The sequence below is a fragment of the Prunus avium genome, chromosome 1 (genome assembly GCF_965620075.1).
Source record: "Prunus avium chromosome 1, drPruAviu1.hap1.1, whole genome shotgun sequence".
Taxonomy (NCBI): domain Eukaryota; kingdom Viridiplantae; phylum Streptophyta; class Magnoliopsida; order Rosales; family Rosaceae; genus Prunus; species Prunus avium.
The window spans coordinates 17,451,953-17,467,837 of record NC_142284.1 but is presented as its reverse complement, the minus strand read 5'-3'; the positions used below and the strand labels follow the sequence as shown (position 1 = coordinate 17,467,837).

Below are 15,885 nucleotides of genomic sequence, written 5' to 3'. Positions count from 1 at the left end.
TTATTAAAATATTTAGTAGTTTAATACAATATCATTAATTCTTTTGATTTCATAATGTGTTTGAAACTTGAGTGCCACGAGGAGAAAGGGGGAATCCACCACCACTGTGGTGGGAACCCATTGACTCATGATGTCAAAGAAAGAATAAATTAGATAAATGGAACGCTTGAGCTACAAGACTATTGCTCAATTCTAGTCATTAAAGATTCTGAGTTTCAATCATGTACTTTTTAATAAAAATAAATAAAATAAAAAAACTTCTATAACACATAATCTTATCTCGTAATATAATTTGTTCAATCTTAAAAAATTATTCAATTATAAATCCTCTTATCAGTTGCCAACTTGCCACTATATTCAGTGCATATGATTGTGAAGCAAAAGTTAAACGACAAATACTTGGAAACAAAAGGACAAAATGAAAGACTTAAAAAAATGTTTTTTTTTTGGTTTGAAATGAAAATTATTTACGAATCAAAATTGCCAGGCATTCCCCAAAATTCGACGGCTGGAAACACCGTCACAAGTGCAATGTAGAATTTGGGAACTCAGCTGAGCCGTTGGTTCAATATGGATTGCAGCTAAACCTCGATTTCACAGTCCCTTTCATTCATTCCACCATCTTCCTAAGGCCTTTTGAGTTCTTGGGTCATACGCAAACATCAAAACTGCTATTGGGTGCTTGAAATTTGAGCAAATTCTATCCCTTTGGACCTCACCAACACTCGAGAGTGTAGTTCCTATAAATGGGTCTTTGAGTTTTTGGCTTTTCACCGTTTTGTTCGGCATATCTAGCCTTTCACACTTTTGGGTTCTTGCAAAACCTTTGAACTTTGGGTTGTTCTTGGATTTTTGTTTATTTATTTAACGAATATGATGAGGTTCAAAGAGTTTTGGGTAAAGAAGACATTGGTAGGTATCGGGTTGGGCCAATTTCTCTCGCTTTTGATCACTTCCACTGGCTTTTCATCCTCTGAGCTAGCCAAAAGAGGTTTGATTGTCTTATTATTTGTTTTTGCGCTGTATAGACTTTTATGTTTATGGATGATTGCAGTATGTAATTTTAAACTTCTGTAAATGCGAATAAGTAGTTGTGTGTGCAATGAGTGTAACAATATGATCAGTGTATGATTGCTAATGAGTAAAGGTTCATGTTGTGGAATTATCTTGTTTCTATATTTTAAATTCTAGTGAAACTCTTCTTATTGTGATGCATATAAGGTTGTCGTATCATGTACTCTTCTTTTCACTAAATTGTTTGTTGTGTTCCTTGTTCATTCAAAATATGAGGTGTTTTGAAGAGGATTCTGATTTGATAATTCATTTGGTGCTTTTTGTAGGAATTAATGCACCTACTTCGCAGTCTTTTCTGAACTATGTGCTCTTGGCAATTGTCTATGGAGCTATAATGCTTTACCGATCGAAACCACTTAAGGTTGTCTTTTGTGCCTCTATATGTTTGCCTTTTCTCGTTATATGTTGATATGATTTCCTTTTCTCTTTATGCAGTCGAATGGATACAATTTGATTCGAGAGACCTATATCTGACTAAGTTTTAGTATTCTTAAATTTTATTGTATAGTAGTTTGTTAAGCAGCAGACTCAGAAAATGAATGTAGTAAATATCAGTGTTTTAAAAAACACACCTCACCAGTGAAGCGTTGAGTTTTTGCCCCAAGGTGCATTTGTTTAGCAGTTTACGCAAAAAGCGTATGCTTTTTGGCCAAGGGGATTTGTTAGACCCTGTAACTTTGACTCCTTTGAAGGGGATTTGTTAGAATTAGTGATTGTGGATAGTGCAGGTATATTAACCAAATGATGATTCTTGGTAGTAGTAAATGAAATTACCAAAAAATAGTGATAGAACCTGCCCATTGGGATGATTTTCCATGCATCGATGATTGTCCAAAATGATGCATCAGGAGCATATAAAACTTGTTTGTTTCCTGGTCCAGTGACACATGAGAAACTTGACTGATTTTGGTTGGTGGACGTTATGATTATGATGTCTATCAATTGGTTCTGGGTTTTGATCTGAACACTGATATTATTGGTTTAATTTAAGAAAGAGCTAATTCAGCTTGCTCAAAAGTCTAAAAAATGAACCTTTAAGTATTATTTTATGGCAGAATTATGAATGTAACCAACCAACATGTTCTTAAATCATAATAAAAAAATGTATAAACGCTTGTTCTTTATCTTATTTTGGAATATGTGCAGGCTAAATGGTATTACTATGTGCTTCTGGGAATGGTAGATGTGGAGGCCAATTTTCTAGGTATGTATTTAACTACTCGTATTTTGGAAATGTGTCTTATGATTTTGAGTGAACTTATATCTTTTTGTTTTATCATTTTAAATTGGACTGGTATTTTGCAACTTGTGGAATCCTGAGGATGTGTTCCTTACGTTGGAAAATTGCATTGGTCTTTGGTTCTATGTAATACCCTTTTTTAAAAATGATATTTATATTAGCAGTAATCTCACCCCCACCCCCCAGATTAAAACTATAAAAAAAGAAGATGAATTCCTGGCTCTCGTCACTGCACTTTATTATGACTGCCATTGGACAGATTACTTGAAAATGAAGAAATTCAGTAGTGAAAGATCTGGAAAACAAAACAACATCATATAAACAGAAAGCACCAATGCAACCACTGAATTAGAAGTACAGTGATAGTGTAGTCAATCCTAACATGCGTTCTGCTTATTGAATTAAGAAACTGGATATCTGCCATTTCTTTAATCTTTACCTATAAGAAGAGTGTCTGTTTGCTTTTTCTTGGTGCTAATTTGAAGATAAATTTGTTTGCTACAACAATTTCATTTTTAATAATTGATATCATTTGTTCTGCAGTGGTGAAGGCTTATCAATATACATCTATAACAAGTGTAATGCTGCTGGATTGTTGGTCTATCCCATCCGTTATGCTTCTTACGTGGGTTTTCTTAAAAACAAAATATAGATTCAGAAAGATATCCGGGGTGGTGGTTTGTGTTGCTGGCCTTGTCATGGTTGTTTTTTCAGATGTTCATGCAGGTGACAGAGCAGGTAAACAACATATGTCTAGTCAAACGTAGCTTTTTATATTTATCTTTGTTTGGTTGGTTTAAAACTTTTAACAGTAGATAACTAAGTTGTTGGTAGAGTATCATATGTACGTCTTTGTTTAGTGGTTTTCTGATGTTATACGCATCATTATGGCTTGTAGGAGGGAGCAACCCCCGTTTAGGTGATGTACTAGTAATTGCTGGTTCTACGCTCTATGCTATTAGTAATGTCAGTGAGGTAAGTAAACATACAATCTTTCTGGTTTCCAGGAATGACAAAAAATGTCTTATTATGACAATGAGGATGAAGCTTGTGCTTATTTCCATTATCATGGATCATGATGTGATATCTACTAAACAAAGGGTTAACAAGGGGAAAGTCTTCATATAGGTGCTACTTCGCGTTTGCATAGTTAATTCTTGATTCCCATTTCTTATGCAGGAGTTTCTAGTAAAGAATGCCGACAGAGTTGAACTCATGGCCATGCTGGGCTTTTTTGGTGCCATTGTCAGTGCTATCCAAATGTATCCTTTGGTTTTGGACCTAGGCATCTAATTTTTACAGGAACTATGACTTCTCGGTGAACGAACTTGTGGACATCTGTGATTTTTTTAAGTTGATTATGTTGATTGTTTTCAAGGTGATTCTGTGGCTGGAGAAATTGCCTATGTGGGGTTTTATTTGATCATTTATATTTGCAGCTTTTAATGAATTACTTTACACCTTGATTTCCATAAATTGTGCTTTGAATGTCATAACACAAAGAAGTTATCAATTGCAAAGTGGTATTGAGTGTTTTATATCTGCGATTCTGTTTTCAAGTTGTAGCCCTTAATGATTTCTATAGAAGCATACTGGAGCGCAATGAGCTCAAATCCATTCACTGGTCAGCTGGGGCAGTATGTCTCTCTCTCTCTCTCTCTCTCTCTCTCTCTCTCTCTCTCTGTCTCTCTCTCTGGGTGCTTTTCTACAAATTGTAGGTTTCTAATCTCTGTGGTTGATTTTCTACAAATGGTTCAAGTCTATCCCTTTGGCAGAGACAATTTTCAATTGAAGTTCTCTCTCTCTCTCTCTCTCTCTCACTTAATGTGATAGATCCTGAGAAACTCATTGTTGATGGAAGAACTTCACTTGGTTGAAGGTCTTCGTCAATGGGAACATTATGGACTACCTGCAAGAACATAAGGGGGGAAGGTTTCTGGAGGGGATACCAATGTGGTGCCTGCCAAATTGGCACTGATGGCTAAGTTAGTCTAGCTGGTGTATAGAGTAGTTTTTGCAGAGTATATATGATAGGCAAACTGTGTATTTCCTCTTGGTTTTGAATCCCTTGGATTTATATAGAGGCAGAATGGTTGACCATGTGGGAGGCCATTGTTGGTATGGGGACCAGGAGTACACCGCTGTTGTCTGACACAACTGTGTGATGTACATTCACTTTTTTATGAGGGGGCACATGGCCCCCAACCATGAAGTAGGGGTCAATCAGCTGATCTTGGACCAGTACAGTCACCTCGGATTGTCACAAGCTGGTTCTCGATAGCCGATAGTGCAGGAGACATTCTGCATTTTCCTCCACTGGTTAGATTGCACTGATCTGACCTAGCAGAGTAGGACCCATTGGTCAAATCTTAGAGTTTGGTATGGGCTGTCCCTGGGCTTGTTGAGGGATTTGTGGGTTGCTCAGACTACCAATAACACATATGATAGGTTCTGATATCATATCTCTACAATCCAGCCAAAATGTACTCAGTAGATTAATGAAACCATGTATGACGGAATTTATTCCAGAGGACAAATACTAATAGTTTCCTTCACCTTGGATTACATAAAGCAGTGGTTTTTTTTTTTTTTTTATATAATAAAAAACAAATTTTTTTTATAAATAAGAAATTTGAACATTGATGATGACTTACAGATAGTTATGCTTGCATATTGACATTATTTTGTCCATGTTAATGCCAGGCACTTCCTTTTGTTGGATTTTCAGTGGCCATGTTCCTGTTTTACTCATTTGTCCCAGTCTTACTAAAGGTACGAGGTTTCTAACAGTTGATGTGTGCCCCTATTTGTGTGAGGGCACTCATGGGATGAGTTGTCAGAAGCTTGGTGTATGTGAACATTAATCTTTATTTGCTTTTCGAATCTAATGAAAATTCATTTATAAGTTTTTTAGAATAAAAAAAAACGATAATTCATTGTAAGTATGAATTCTCAGTTTGATAGCAGTTGTGTCCTCTTTCTTCCATGTACTATTTTCTCAGTAAAATTTGTACCCGGGTAGTTTCTCTCACTCTTTTTAATTGTAATAGCAGAGAACAATGTTTGAAAAGACTTGTTCATGTAACCCCCGAGGACAGAGACATTTTTATGAACTTCATGCTTGCTTACAGCGGTGTGCTTGCTGATTACCAGCCCTGCACCTCTGCACAGCAGTTTAAGAATTGGCTAATTTAATTTCAATCATGGGAACAAGTTTTCCTAACAAAACAAAGCAAAGAAAATGAATATGCTGTTATGTACTATTGGTTTAGAACTTTATGTACTGAATTTTGTTTGTCCTTGCAGACTAATGGGTCCACAATGTTAAACCTCTCATTGCTGACCTCAGACATGTGGGCAGTCTTAATTCGCATTTTTGCTTACCATGAGAAGGTCCGTAAGCTAATTGTATTGGCATCATTATTTTTCATCATGAAAATCCGTTGTGAAAAATTCAGTCATCCGTAAGTTCTTTATATAAAATGTGCAATTGCCTTTCTAAGCCAAGAATTGTCTCAGGTTGATTGGATGTACTTTGTGGCCTTCGCTGGTGTTTGTGTTGGGCTTGTTATTTATTCAGGGTACGTAGCTTTTATTCTCTTTGGAGTTTCTTTTTCTATCTCGTGGCTTGTGAATGAACCTCCTAAATGCAAATAGCTCGAGCTTGTTTTTTACTTTCGAGCATGTCGACTTGCACAAACAACCTCACACTTGACATAATTACTACTGCTTACATAATTGATCTAGGAAGTAACTAGGCGGAAAGAGATTTGTGAAAGGATGTTGTATTATGTTGACTAAATAGGTAGAAGCCTAGTAATTACACTAGACCTCAGCTTTTTTTTTAAAAAAAAAAAAAAAGATTGCTGCTTGCTACTTGTTTGGTGCTGTGATTCATAGTTTTTGTTGAACATAAGTATTTTTCTTTTTAATCTCCCTCTTATGCAAGCAGACAGTAATGTATGCTTCATTATGCATGGTCCTTTACATTTGGTACAGGGGTGACAAAGAAGAGGATCAACAGCGTGCTGATGTTGCGGACGAAGGTGCAGAGCGAAGTAAACATTTTGACGAGGAAGCTGCTTCAGTAAGTCAAGGAACAACAGTGGCCGGGAGCTCAAAAACAGGGGATAGCAGCAAGCATGAGATTGTTCCTGCTAGCACTACAGAAGGAGAAGTCTCTGACAACAAGAGCATAGGAAAAGATGTTCAAGGGAGGAAATCATGATTAAGAATTTGCATGTTGAAAATTCAGGGGCCTATATCTACGTTCCTGACTAGAGAAGATGGTCACTGCGGTAAGGAGGTAATGTTGGCTACATGGCATTGTTATTTGAACAAAAATTTAAATGATGGCTGTTTTGAGGCATGAAAATTGTAAATGCACAATTTATTTTTCCCTCAAAATTTGTTATTTTTAAGGTTTTGGGATATAGTTATTATTTGGTAGGTAGCTAGCTTCAATCACGGATCCTTCACTTGGGAAACACGTTTATAGGGCCAATTTTCATGTCTTAATTCATAGATATCTTTGCAAAAAATCACCCAAATCCGAAAATGTTTGAACTATTTGATTAGAAGGTAGTCATTGAAGTGTTTCTTGAAAAATTGTCTATTTATTTCCACGTAACTAAATGTCTTAACAAGTAGACGGCTTCGATCATTGAAATTGAAATGGAGCGGCCTCAAAACCATATATGTGCAAGCCCATTCTATCTGAGTTCAATTTTCCTGTATGCAAAAACTAACAATTGAAGAAAAAGAAAAATACCCAACAGCCATCAGAACTCACGCCCACCCAATTCCGTCAACCACCCCATCCCGCCGGCGCAACGCAACCCCTCTCTTCTTTGTCGTCGGCAAACCTCTTCTCTCTGTTTCCCTTCCCTTTTTCTATCTATATCGTTCTCCCCTTTGATTCTAGATCCAGATCTATTTCATTCCCTCCCGATCCACCTCTCTATTTCAAAATGATTATAGAAGTCGCTTGGGCCAATTAGAGAGTGAAATCCCAAATGTTTGTTTTATTATTCAATTGGATTTAACCGTCGTTATATTTTTGTTAAATATGAAGACAGGTGGCGAAATATTAAGAAAGAAACGGGAGGGCACAGGAAAATTGAACTCATTCTATCTATTATTTGAACATACACGCTAAAGAACACTAAAGAAAACAATATAATATCAGGGGCGGGGGGAACATTAAAATGCATCAATTAAACGATATTTGAACATTTTAGAAAAAATACAAACGACAACCCACTTTTCAATACAATTTTCTTATAAAAGTCAGTTTTTCCAAATGAAAAAAAAAAAAAAAAAAAAAAAAAAGGAGGGGGGGGAGGGGGGGCGGAATTGGAGCTGTCAGGGGCTAGTTTATTATTATGTTGTAAAAAGAAAAACGTGCAAAACCAGTGAAACATGACACAACAATGAATTTGAGTTCGTATATTTACAATAACATTAACCAGTTAACAGAAGTTGATGGAGAGGGCACATTAACACCCAAACTAAAGTATGTGTGTCAAATTGCCAAATTATTTTCATTGGCGGTATTTGTGCAATTTTCCCTAAAGTATGTACAAATAAGCAAACAATTTATTTTCTCAAACCGAAACGATACAAGGCAGCTTTTGTTAATAATAGCATCACAAAAATTGTGAAATTAAAAGTACATTTCCAGGTCAAAGGAGCTACAGATTATCATGTTCTTATTTCCTATCACCAAACACATTCTAGCAGAAAGAAGATTCTCTCCTATCAAGCTAGCAAGCTTATTGTTTCTTTCCAAAACTGTTTAAAACAACAAAGAGAAAAAGAAAAATGATCATCTGTACAGGATCAAGGCTAACGTACAAATAAGTAAATGCCCCCTCATTCAAGCCCGATGTTTATTCTGAAAATATTCCTTCCCGGTAGCACAGTGAGAGAATTAGTATAACTCGACGCCCCTAAAATTATGCCCCTGACTTTTCAACTTTTTACGGCGAGAACGTGGGAACAAAAGTTGCTGAATCTGTTTTTCAGCTGCAACTTCGGATGTAGCCTACATGTACACAAAATTCTTTAGTTATCTGTGAACCTAAGTTGGCTACTTTCAACATCAACCAGGACTATAACCCACTGCTTGATGCACACGACTAATTCTATGCACTTCTGTCTGTATCTCTTAAAAAAAAAAATCAGATAATGTATATGAATGCACATGCCTCCCTCGAGTAGAGACAAAACATCGCACACAAAGTAAGGACAAAACAGCATTCTCTCATCCCACACAGCTATGATCAAGTGGATGTATGAAATCACAACTGTTAAAGTCTACTGCATTAGTCCATGTTTAGAAAAATAGCCTGACTTGGCATGCTTTTTAAATTCACAGAAAATAAATGCTTTTTAAACTGCTTACCCGGACTTTGAAGGGAAAACGATGAGTATGTACTTCCAACCCTGAGAAGACTCTAACATCCATTCCAAGACTGTCAACCCCAATCAAATGAGCTCCCTATGAGAGAGATATTACAAGACCAGCTCAATTCAATTCAATTCTTTTAACTTCTTTAGAGGGTTGATATATATACATGATAAATCAACAGAACGAGAACAAAAAAAAAAAGACTTAATATTTCAAATGCAGGTTAATCAAATTTCACTACACTAATAAGACAATTTGATTGGTCATTCCTATCATAAATACTGTATTAGAGAATAACTATTTATATAGGGTAACGTCTTCTTAACAGATATATGGCCTTATGACATGTAATGTTGTCAAGGAATTCTTAGATCATCCTCTGGTTCGCCTGTAAAGTAACAGCAATAGACGAAATGTCTACCATTGTGGCTGCTTGCAGCTACTGCAATTCAGAAGGAAAACTCAGACACATTAGTTTAGAGGCCAAAAGACTTAGAATCCCTTACTAGAGCCTTGAACAAAGAAATTTATGGCAAGAAGATAGGTTGTTGAAGGAATAATAGAAGAATGGAAGCATCCACTTTTCATTCGCCTTCACGTAAGGTAGATCCAGTCTGGTAAAGATGGATTATACATCATTAGTCATTCTAGCATATGTCAACTGACATCTCAGTTTACTTCCCCACATGATGAGGACAATGGAAGCAAAGTCAAAATCCTGAGGAAATGAATTATCTGACATGACGTCCAGTATGAATGGTCTCAGCCATAATTTTCTGAGTATCGGTCAGATTTACAACCAAGGTTATAGATTCTGCTTCGCCGAGAGCAGTTGCAAGATTCATAATCAAAGAGAGAACTTCAACATCAACCACTGCTACATTCTCTTCAGCTGGACCTCGGCTTCTATTAAATATATGTGCTTTGGATTGCTAAAAAATATCTGCACTGAGCTCAAAGAAAGTTCTATGCTGTCAAATGCTCAAGGATTCCTTTCAAGCCACATGCTACGAAAGACAGAGGTACTGCCTTCGATGTGTCACATATCTGCTTGCTAGCAAGCAAAAACTGTTTCCAGCCAGTTAACTCATTCATATCACTCTTAGGCAACTCAGCTGACCTATAATGGTATACTTGATCCAAAAGATTCATCAAAGTCCAAACTCATGATGTTGTAGGCTTATGATATAAGGACTTAATTCCCTACATACTTAAACCCTACACAGTGAGAGACATGACTTCACAGCACAAAAGAGAGACATCCTAAACTTTAGAAATGAGTATGGACATAAAGGAGCTGCATATAACTTTAAGCATACAAAATAAATAATCAATTAGTTACCTCAACATGAAGTCCTTTCCTTTTGCATAAAGCTTTAAGAGCAACATCACACCTAATACCTCTTTCATTGAAGCGATCTACAATTTCCGAGGTAGCGTTTACAAGAACATCAGGTTCTGCATCTTGAAAATCTTCCAAACTAATTGTAGACTGCAAATATCAGAAAAAATAAAAATTATATAAAAATTAAAGAATTGCGACATTTTATTTCTTATTAAAAAAAAAAATTAAGTAGAAAGTTTGTAAGGAAAAGGCATGTATTTGTGCACAATTGCCTGCATAAAATATAAGAAACATTTTCTGGACCCTTACTTTTAAAGACTTCAATATAGGCAATACTCTTAACACAATTGTTCCATTTAAAAGCACTTAAATTAGAGGTCAATAAGGAAAAAAAAAAGGGGGAAAAGTTAAATAGATGGCAGTAGAAAGAACATGCCTGAACACCATATACAGAGAACAACTCTATTCTCATTATCTCCAACCTGTAGAGAGTAGAGCAAGTCTTGCTTCGATCACTTTTGGAACTAAGGCCCAAACTTTTTCCATCTAAACAAAAAGTTAATTTTAGGTCAACTAGAAATAGCCAACATGCATATAACCAGTAATGTCAATTACAAAAATAACTAGGTTAGGGCAGTAACAAGATCTTCCCCTCATTGGATTTCATCAGCTGACTGATTGACTATTATAAATGAAAATTGACTTGACTAATAATACAGAAATTAATGAGCATGTATATCCAATATATGTCAGAAATCGAAAGGAACATACAAACTTGCATGGTTAAAAAGGGGGGGTAATATTACCACCAACCAAGTTGCTTGCCAGCATGATCCAGTTTGTCAATCTCAATTAGTTAAGCATCCCAGGATGAAACACAAAATACCTTTCCAGTCCGAGTTGTATCCATCGCTATCTTCATAATGAAATAGTCTTCTTACATAGAATTCTTCATCAGCAAAAGCAGGTCTGAGGCATCCTAAAATAGAGACGCCATTTGATGGATGATCCATTTTTTTATGGTATTCGATGTTGATGACCTGCAACAGAACATGCCTAAAATAAATCTTTCCATAATATTAGATTAATATCCAAAAGATCCACATATTAGAATTTTTGTTCCCATTCCTATATCCTATGTTTTTGCTTTTGATCAGAAAATCCTATACCGTATATGGACATATGTTTCCAACATCGAAGTTTTTAACTTTAGTTCCAAATAGCCAACTTGGCCCAGCTTCTGAAAAAGCTTCCCCCACCATAGTAACATTTATGCAGTCATTCTTCTTTAAAAAAATAAAAAAATAAATGAGCTACAGCATATGGATCTTAAAGCAAGATATAGAAATTACTAATTTTATTATCAGAAAACCACTTCCTAAATTTATACACAAGTGACCACCCGACATACATGGCTCATTACCAAAGTTATTAACTTTAGAACAGTATGCCAATGCCCTTTGGGCCTAGTGGCACCTCCAACTTAAGATTAAAGGTGAAGGCTGAGTTTGAGGTAATGCCTCCACACTGTAAAAGATGATTGAGTTAAATGCATAAGACTGGCTATTAAAAGCAGTGATCAATATCATGCAATATAAATTTATTCTAACCCCTCCCTCAGAGATAGCAGGGTACTCACACTCATGATTAAAAAAAGCTTCAAAAATAAAAGTTACATACATCAAATAATCACCTTTGTCAAGCACTTCGCGAAATAAATAGGATGAATCGAGCTAGAAGTATCTGGCAACCCCCAGTCTAGAACATCAGAAACTTCAGATTCTACAACCTATTTTAACCAAAAGAGGCACGTCAACTTGAACATGGATAATTACGAAGGTAATGAGAAAAGTCTAGGATGAAAGATGGTGGGACGGGAGAGGACATTAAATAGGGAAAAGAAAAGAAAAGAAATCTACAATGTACAATGTCAGAATATGTGACCAAGAGATAGTAATCCAGAAAATAAAACTTCTAAGTCATCAAAGGAAAAACGTGGTTTATAAGTGGGGAAAAGTTAGCCATCCAGTCTTATTAGAATTTATATGGTCTTTGGCAGGATACAATGTCTACCCACTTCCCTCTTATCTATATAAACATCGAATTGATAGTGAAATGGAAACTCTAAAGTATTTAAAAGTTTACTTAGCGTTTATTTTCTCCTAGCGGGAAAGGATTTCCTTGCTAATAATTTCGAGCCCAAGGCCTCTCAGAAGCATCAAGATGAGGCTAGGAATTTCTTTTGCATATTTTTCATATTTTTTACCATCTTCTTTGTCTATTTCTGGTCTGCAGACCAACAAAGTAATAAAATCTAATATCTTTTCTTTAACCTAATCACTGTTATTCCATCTATGTTTGTTGAACCTCCAAATCCAATCTTAAATAAAAGAGAGACTGTCATATTCTTCTAGAAAACAAAATTGCCTTTACTGACCTCGAGATAATCATCATCAAAAGGGATTTCATCACTATTTCCACCACCTAGAATGTTGAACTCACCAGCTATTCTTCCATCATCATATGTAGGGATATCCATCCCAAACAAAGCATTCTGAGGGCAAACACTCATATTAGAAATCAATTTTGCAATTAGCACAAAAGCATAATAAAAGAAAAAGGAGATAAAATGAAAAAATAAGTAAACAATATCAATTACACTAAAGTCTTAACTGTCTAAGCTGATATAGATGTCAACATACAAATGTTCCCACACTACTGTACTGCTTTGCTGCAGTCTAAAGTGCTAAATACATCCATGAACGCATTAAAATATAAATATTGAAATCCAAATCTCATAATGTCATAGGATTAGCTCATTTTCATGCAATTGCCTATAGCAGTCAACAGAAAATTAAAAAAATTACTTTGATTGCATGCAAACTACGTTATTTGAAAGCCGAAACGAGCAAATGAGCTATACACACACAGAGAGAGTAAATATTAATTTGTTGGAAACTTATTAACAAGTACCACAACAGAAAGAAAGAAAGAGCAAGAGAGAGAGACAGAGAGAGGTTGGAGGATATGGCACCAAAAATGGGCACCCATGAAAAGTTCATAAAATCACATAATCCTTTTTCCCCTTTCCAGTGTAATTGAGGGCATTGCTTCTAAACTTAAACATCTGGAATTAAAATGAATGGAAAGAAAAAGTATTAAAGCAACCAAATCCTCACCACAGGGTTACTTGCTGCAGGATCCTCTAACAAGTTTGCATCATCAAAAATTTCAAAATATAAATCTACAGAAATAATTAGAATAACAAGATGGAATCAGAATCAAGAATAAAGTACACATAAAAACATTGACTTATGCACTTCAAGATAAACATCAAAAGACCTCCATAGTCGTCGATAACATATTCAAAATCAGCCCAGGAAATTTGTTCATGTGGTTCACAGTGTATCTTCCCCGGGAACACCAGCAAAGCACTGCAGTTCGCCTAAGGCAGAAAGGAAACTTTTAACCATGCATGGTAATAACACCAAGTACTTCAATTGTGGATGCTAGCTAATTAGTCCCTCAAAACGATACTTGCAGGTCATCATCCATATGCCAACTGACTGACTTTTTTGGTACTCAAATTTTAAAATTAATAGAACAGCTGTATCAAAAACAGAGACCTCAACTGTTGTTCGTGCTATTTCAGCAGAAGTGAGTTTGGTGTCCCGGACCATTTTGCAGACTTTCACTTCTTCAAGAGGATGATAACCTTGGTTAGTAATATAACTAGAGGAATCAGGAACAGAATCTGAGTAATCTGCAGCAACCAAAACTTTGGAAAGGCAAAGGTCATGTCCAATAGACAGCCAGTGGAATTGGGTTGATCCAAGTAATGGATTCCTGCAATTAAAACTATAATAGAAAAAATAAACTTTTGACCTAACAGAACATAAATTTTGTAAAATAAACTTTGAATTCAATCTAAAATTAATAGCTAAAAAAAGGGGGAAAGTGAAGGTAATGGTTGGAAAAGAAAAAAAAAATCCCCCGTCAAGTTACCACCCACACATCTTTCTCATAATTCCATAATTTTTTTTTGACGAAAAAAAAATTTCTATAATTTTTATTTAGAACATTAAATTCCTCATGTCTTGTCTGTAAACATCATATCTGAGTGCAGTGATCACATGAAGGAAAGGAGAAGAAAAGAAAGCTGAGAAACTCTACATTCACCCCAATAAGAATTGTATGTGCACCCAAAGTTCAAAGCAAAATATAATCATGTTTCTTGGTCGGTGCAAAAGGTTACTCACGTTCATTCAAGCAGAACTATTTTCATCTGAAGGAAGGTATTCTTTCCTTTCCCTCCCTTACTCAGGCAACCGCTAATAGTTATCCTATTAAAGGCATATCATACTCAGCACAGACTAAACCCAAATATTCCACATATTTTGTAGAAATAATAATGCCACCATATATATTGATAAGATCAATCAATTTTAAACTAAAGTACACCTTACGCCTGGAAGATCAAGGGCTCTTCGACCATCAGAAGGAGGTTTCATCCAACTGTTTGAGATCCCATGTGTTGTAGAACAACAAACCCTTTCTGCATGGCACGAATGGCAATGAGAAGAACCTGAAAAATCCATTTTAAAAATTTTCAAAAGAAAAAAAATGTCACGAGCGCTGCAAAATTGAAGCTTCCAAGCAGGAGAAGCTAATGGAAACAAAAACCCAAGAGGCTAAAAGACAAAAATTAAATAAATCAATAGTCCAACATAAGATTAAAACTAATTGCCAAGAAATTTAAAGGAAAACTAGAGGAAATCAGCAAGAAATCGAAATTTCAATAATAAAAACTTATTCTTCATTAAAATCTGAATATTACAATTATCTTTCTTTTCTTTTATCTTTTTGTTTTTGCTTGTATATGCTCACAGCAAGGGTGAAATATGATAACCAAACCAAGAATCAACTCATATTCTCATCAATTCTCAGTCCCAGTAAACTAGCACTTGCAATCAATCATTTTTTTGCATGTGGGTATTTCTTCAACAACTATGATCCTTCAATAGAAAGCTGATACAACCACTCAAGCCAAGCTTTTTCTACGAAAATTGTGACAAAAATCCAAATGGGTTTCTGCCAAGGCATGCAAATCAAACTGGGTATTTCCCATATTGCCGTTTCATCGACTCTCAGCTCCCAGTAAGGCGTGATCCTACTAAATTAAAATAAAAACAGAAACCCAAATGTAAAGAAAGTCATATGATCGTGATTTACCGAAGGGAAGAGAAGCAGCAGCTGCAATTGCCATTAGAGATGGAGAGCTGAGTGATGGAGGATGTCGTATGATGAGTATCGATGTCGTTGTACATTGGGGTGCTTTACTTTACGGTGTGATTAGGCCCTCCACATGTTTCTGCTAAGCATTTTAACTAGCCTCTCATCTCAATAGGTATTTTCTTCTGAAAACATAAAGGGGAGTTTATCGTCTATTCCTGCATATTCAAAGGGAGACATTAGGCAAAAGACGCGTAAATTTTGACATTAAAAACTTCTTGAATTACATAAAATGCCACGGGTATCAAATACATGTGAGCTAGGCCTGGTATGAATTGGTTCAAAACGGTAGAGGGCTCTTCCATTAACCGTACTGAAAACTTCGATAGGCTAATTTCTCTTTTGTTAACCGAATATTAGGACCTTTAATCATTTGGATCGGTTAACTAAATATTTGATTTGGGTTGGTTCGGTAGGCCAATAGCACCGTTTAACAAAAAACATACTAATTATGTGGAACATAAGTTTCTGAACAAATACTTCAAATTCTCCATGTAGAAGATTATAAAAAAAAAACAATAG

General features: G+C 35.7%; 2 protein-coding genes across 3 annotated transcripts; one reads left to right on the top strand and one right to left on the bottom strand.

Moving 5' to 3' along the window:
* Positions 1–473: 473 nt before the first annotated feature.
* LOC110769614 (solute carrier family 35 protein (DUF914)) lies at positions 474–6,747 on the top strand. Its single transcript, XM_021973631.2, has 11 exons — positions 474–991; positions 1,341–1,435; positions 2,221–2,278; positions 2,858–3,052; positions 3,213–3,289; positions 3,494–3,576; positions 3,900–3,951; positions 5,018–5,086; positions 5,621–5,707; positions 5,834–5,895; positions 6,314–6,747. The coding sequence occupies exons 1-11, from the start codon at positions 874–876 to the stop codon at positions 6,540–6,542; spliced, it is 1,125 nt and encodes a 374-aa protein (XP_021829323.2). The 5' UTR covers positions 474–873; the 3' UTR covers positions 6,543–6,747.
* A 1,224-nt stretch (positions 6,748–7,971) lies between these two features.
* On the bottom strand, positions 7,972–15,502 carry LOC110769618 (Pentatricopeptide repeat (PPR) superfamily protein). Of its 2 annotated transcripts, none has more exons than XM_088246886.1 (12): positions 15,304–15,502; positions 14,533–14,656; positions 13,698–13,917; positions 13,414–13,516; positions 13,251–13,315; positions 12,509–12,625; positions 11,765–11,860; positions 10,958–11,111; positions 10,508–10,617; positions 10,069–10,218; positions 8,721–8,816; positions 7,972–8,360 (listed from the first exon to the last, which is right to left on the bottom strand). In XM_088246886.1, exons 1-12 carry the CDS (start codon positions 15,335–15,337, stop codon positions 8,247–8,249), a joined length of 1,383 nt encoding a protein of 460 aa, XP_088103012.1. In that variant the 5' UTR covers positions 15,338–15,502; the 3' UTR covers positions 7,972–8,246. The 2 variants fall into 2 exon arrangements, with proteins under 2 accessions (XP_088103012.1, XP_088103011.1); XM_088246885.1 differs by having other exon boundaries at positions 13,698–13,929; positions 15,304–15,501.
* Positions 15,503–15,885: the final 383 nt, after the last annotated feature.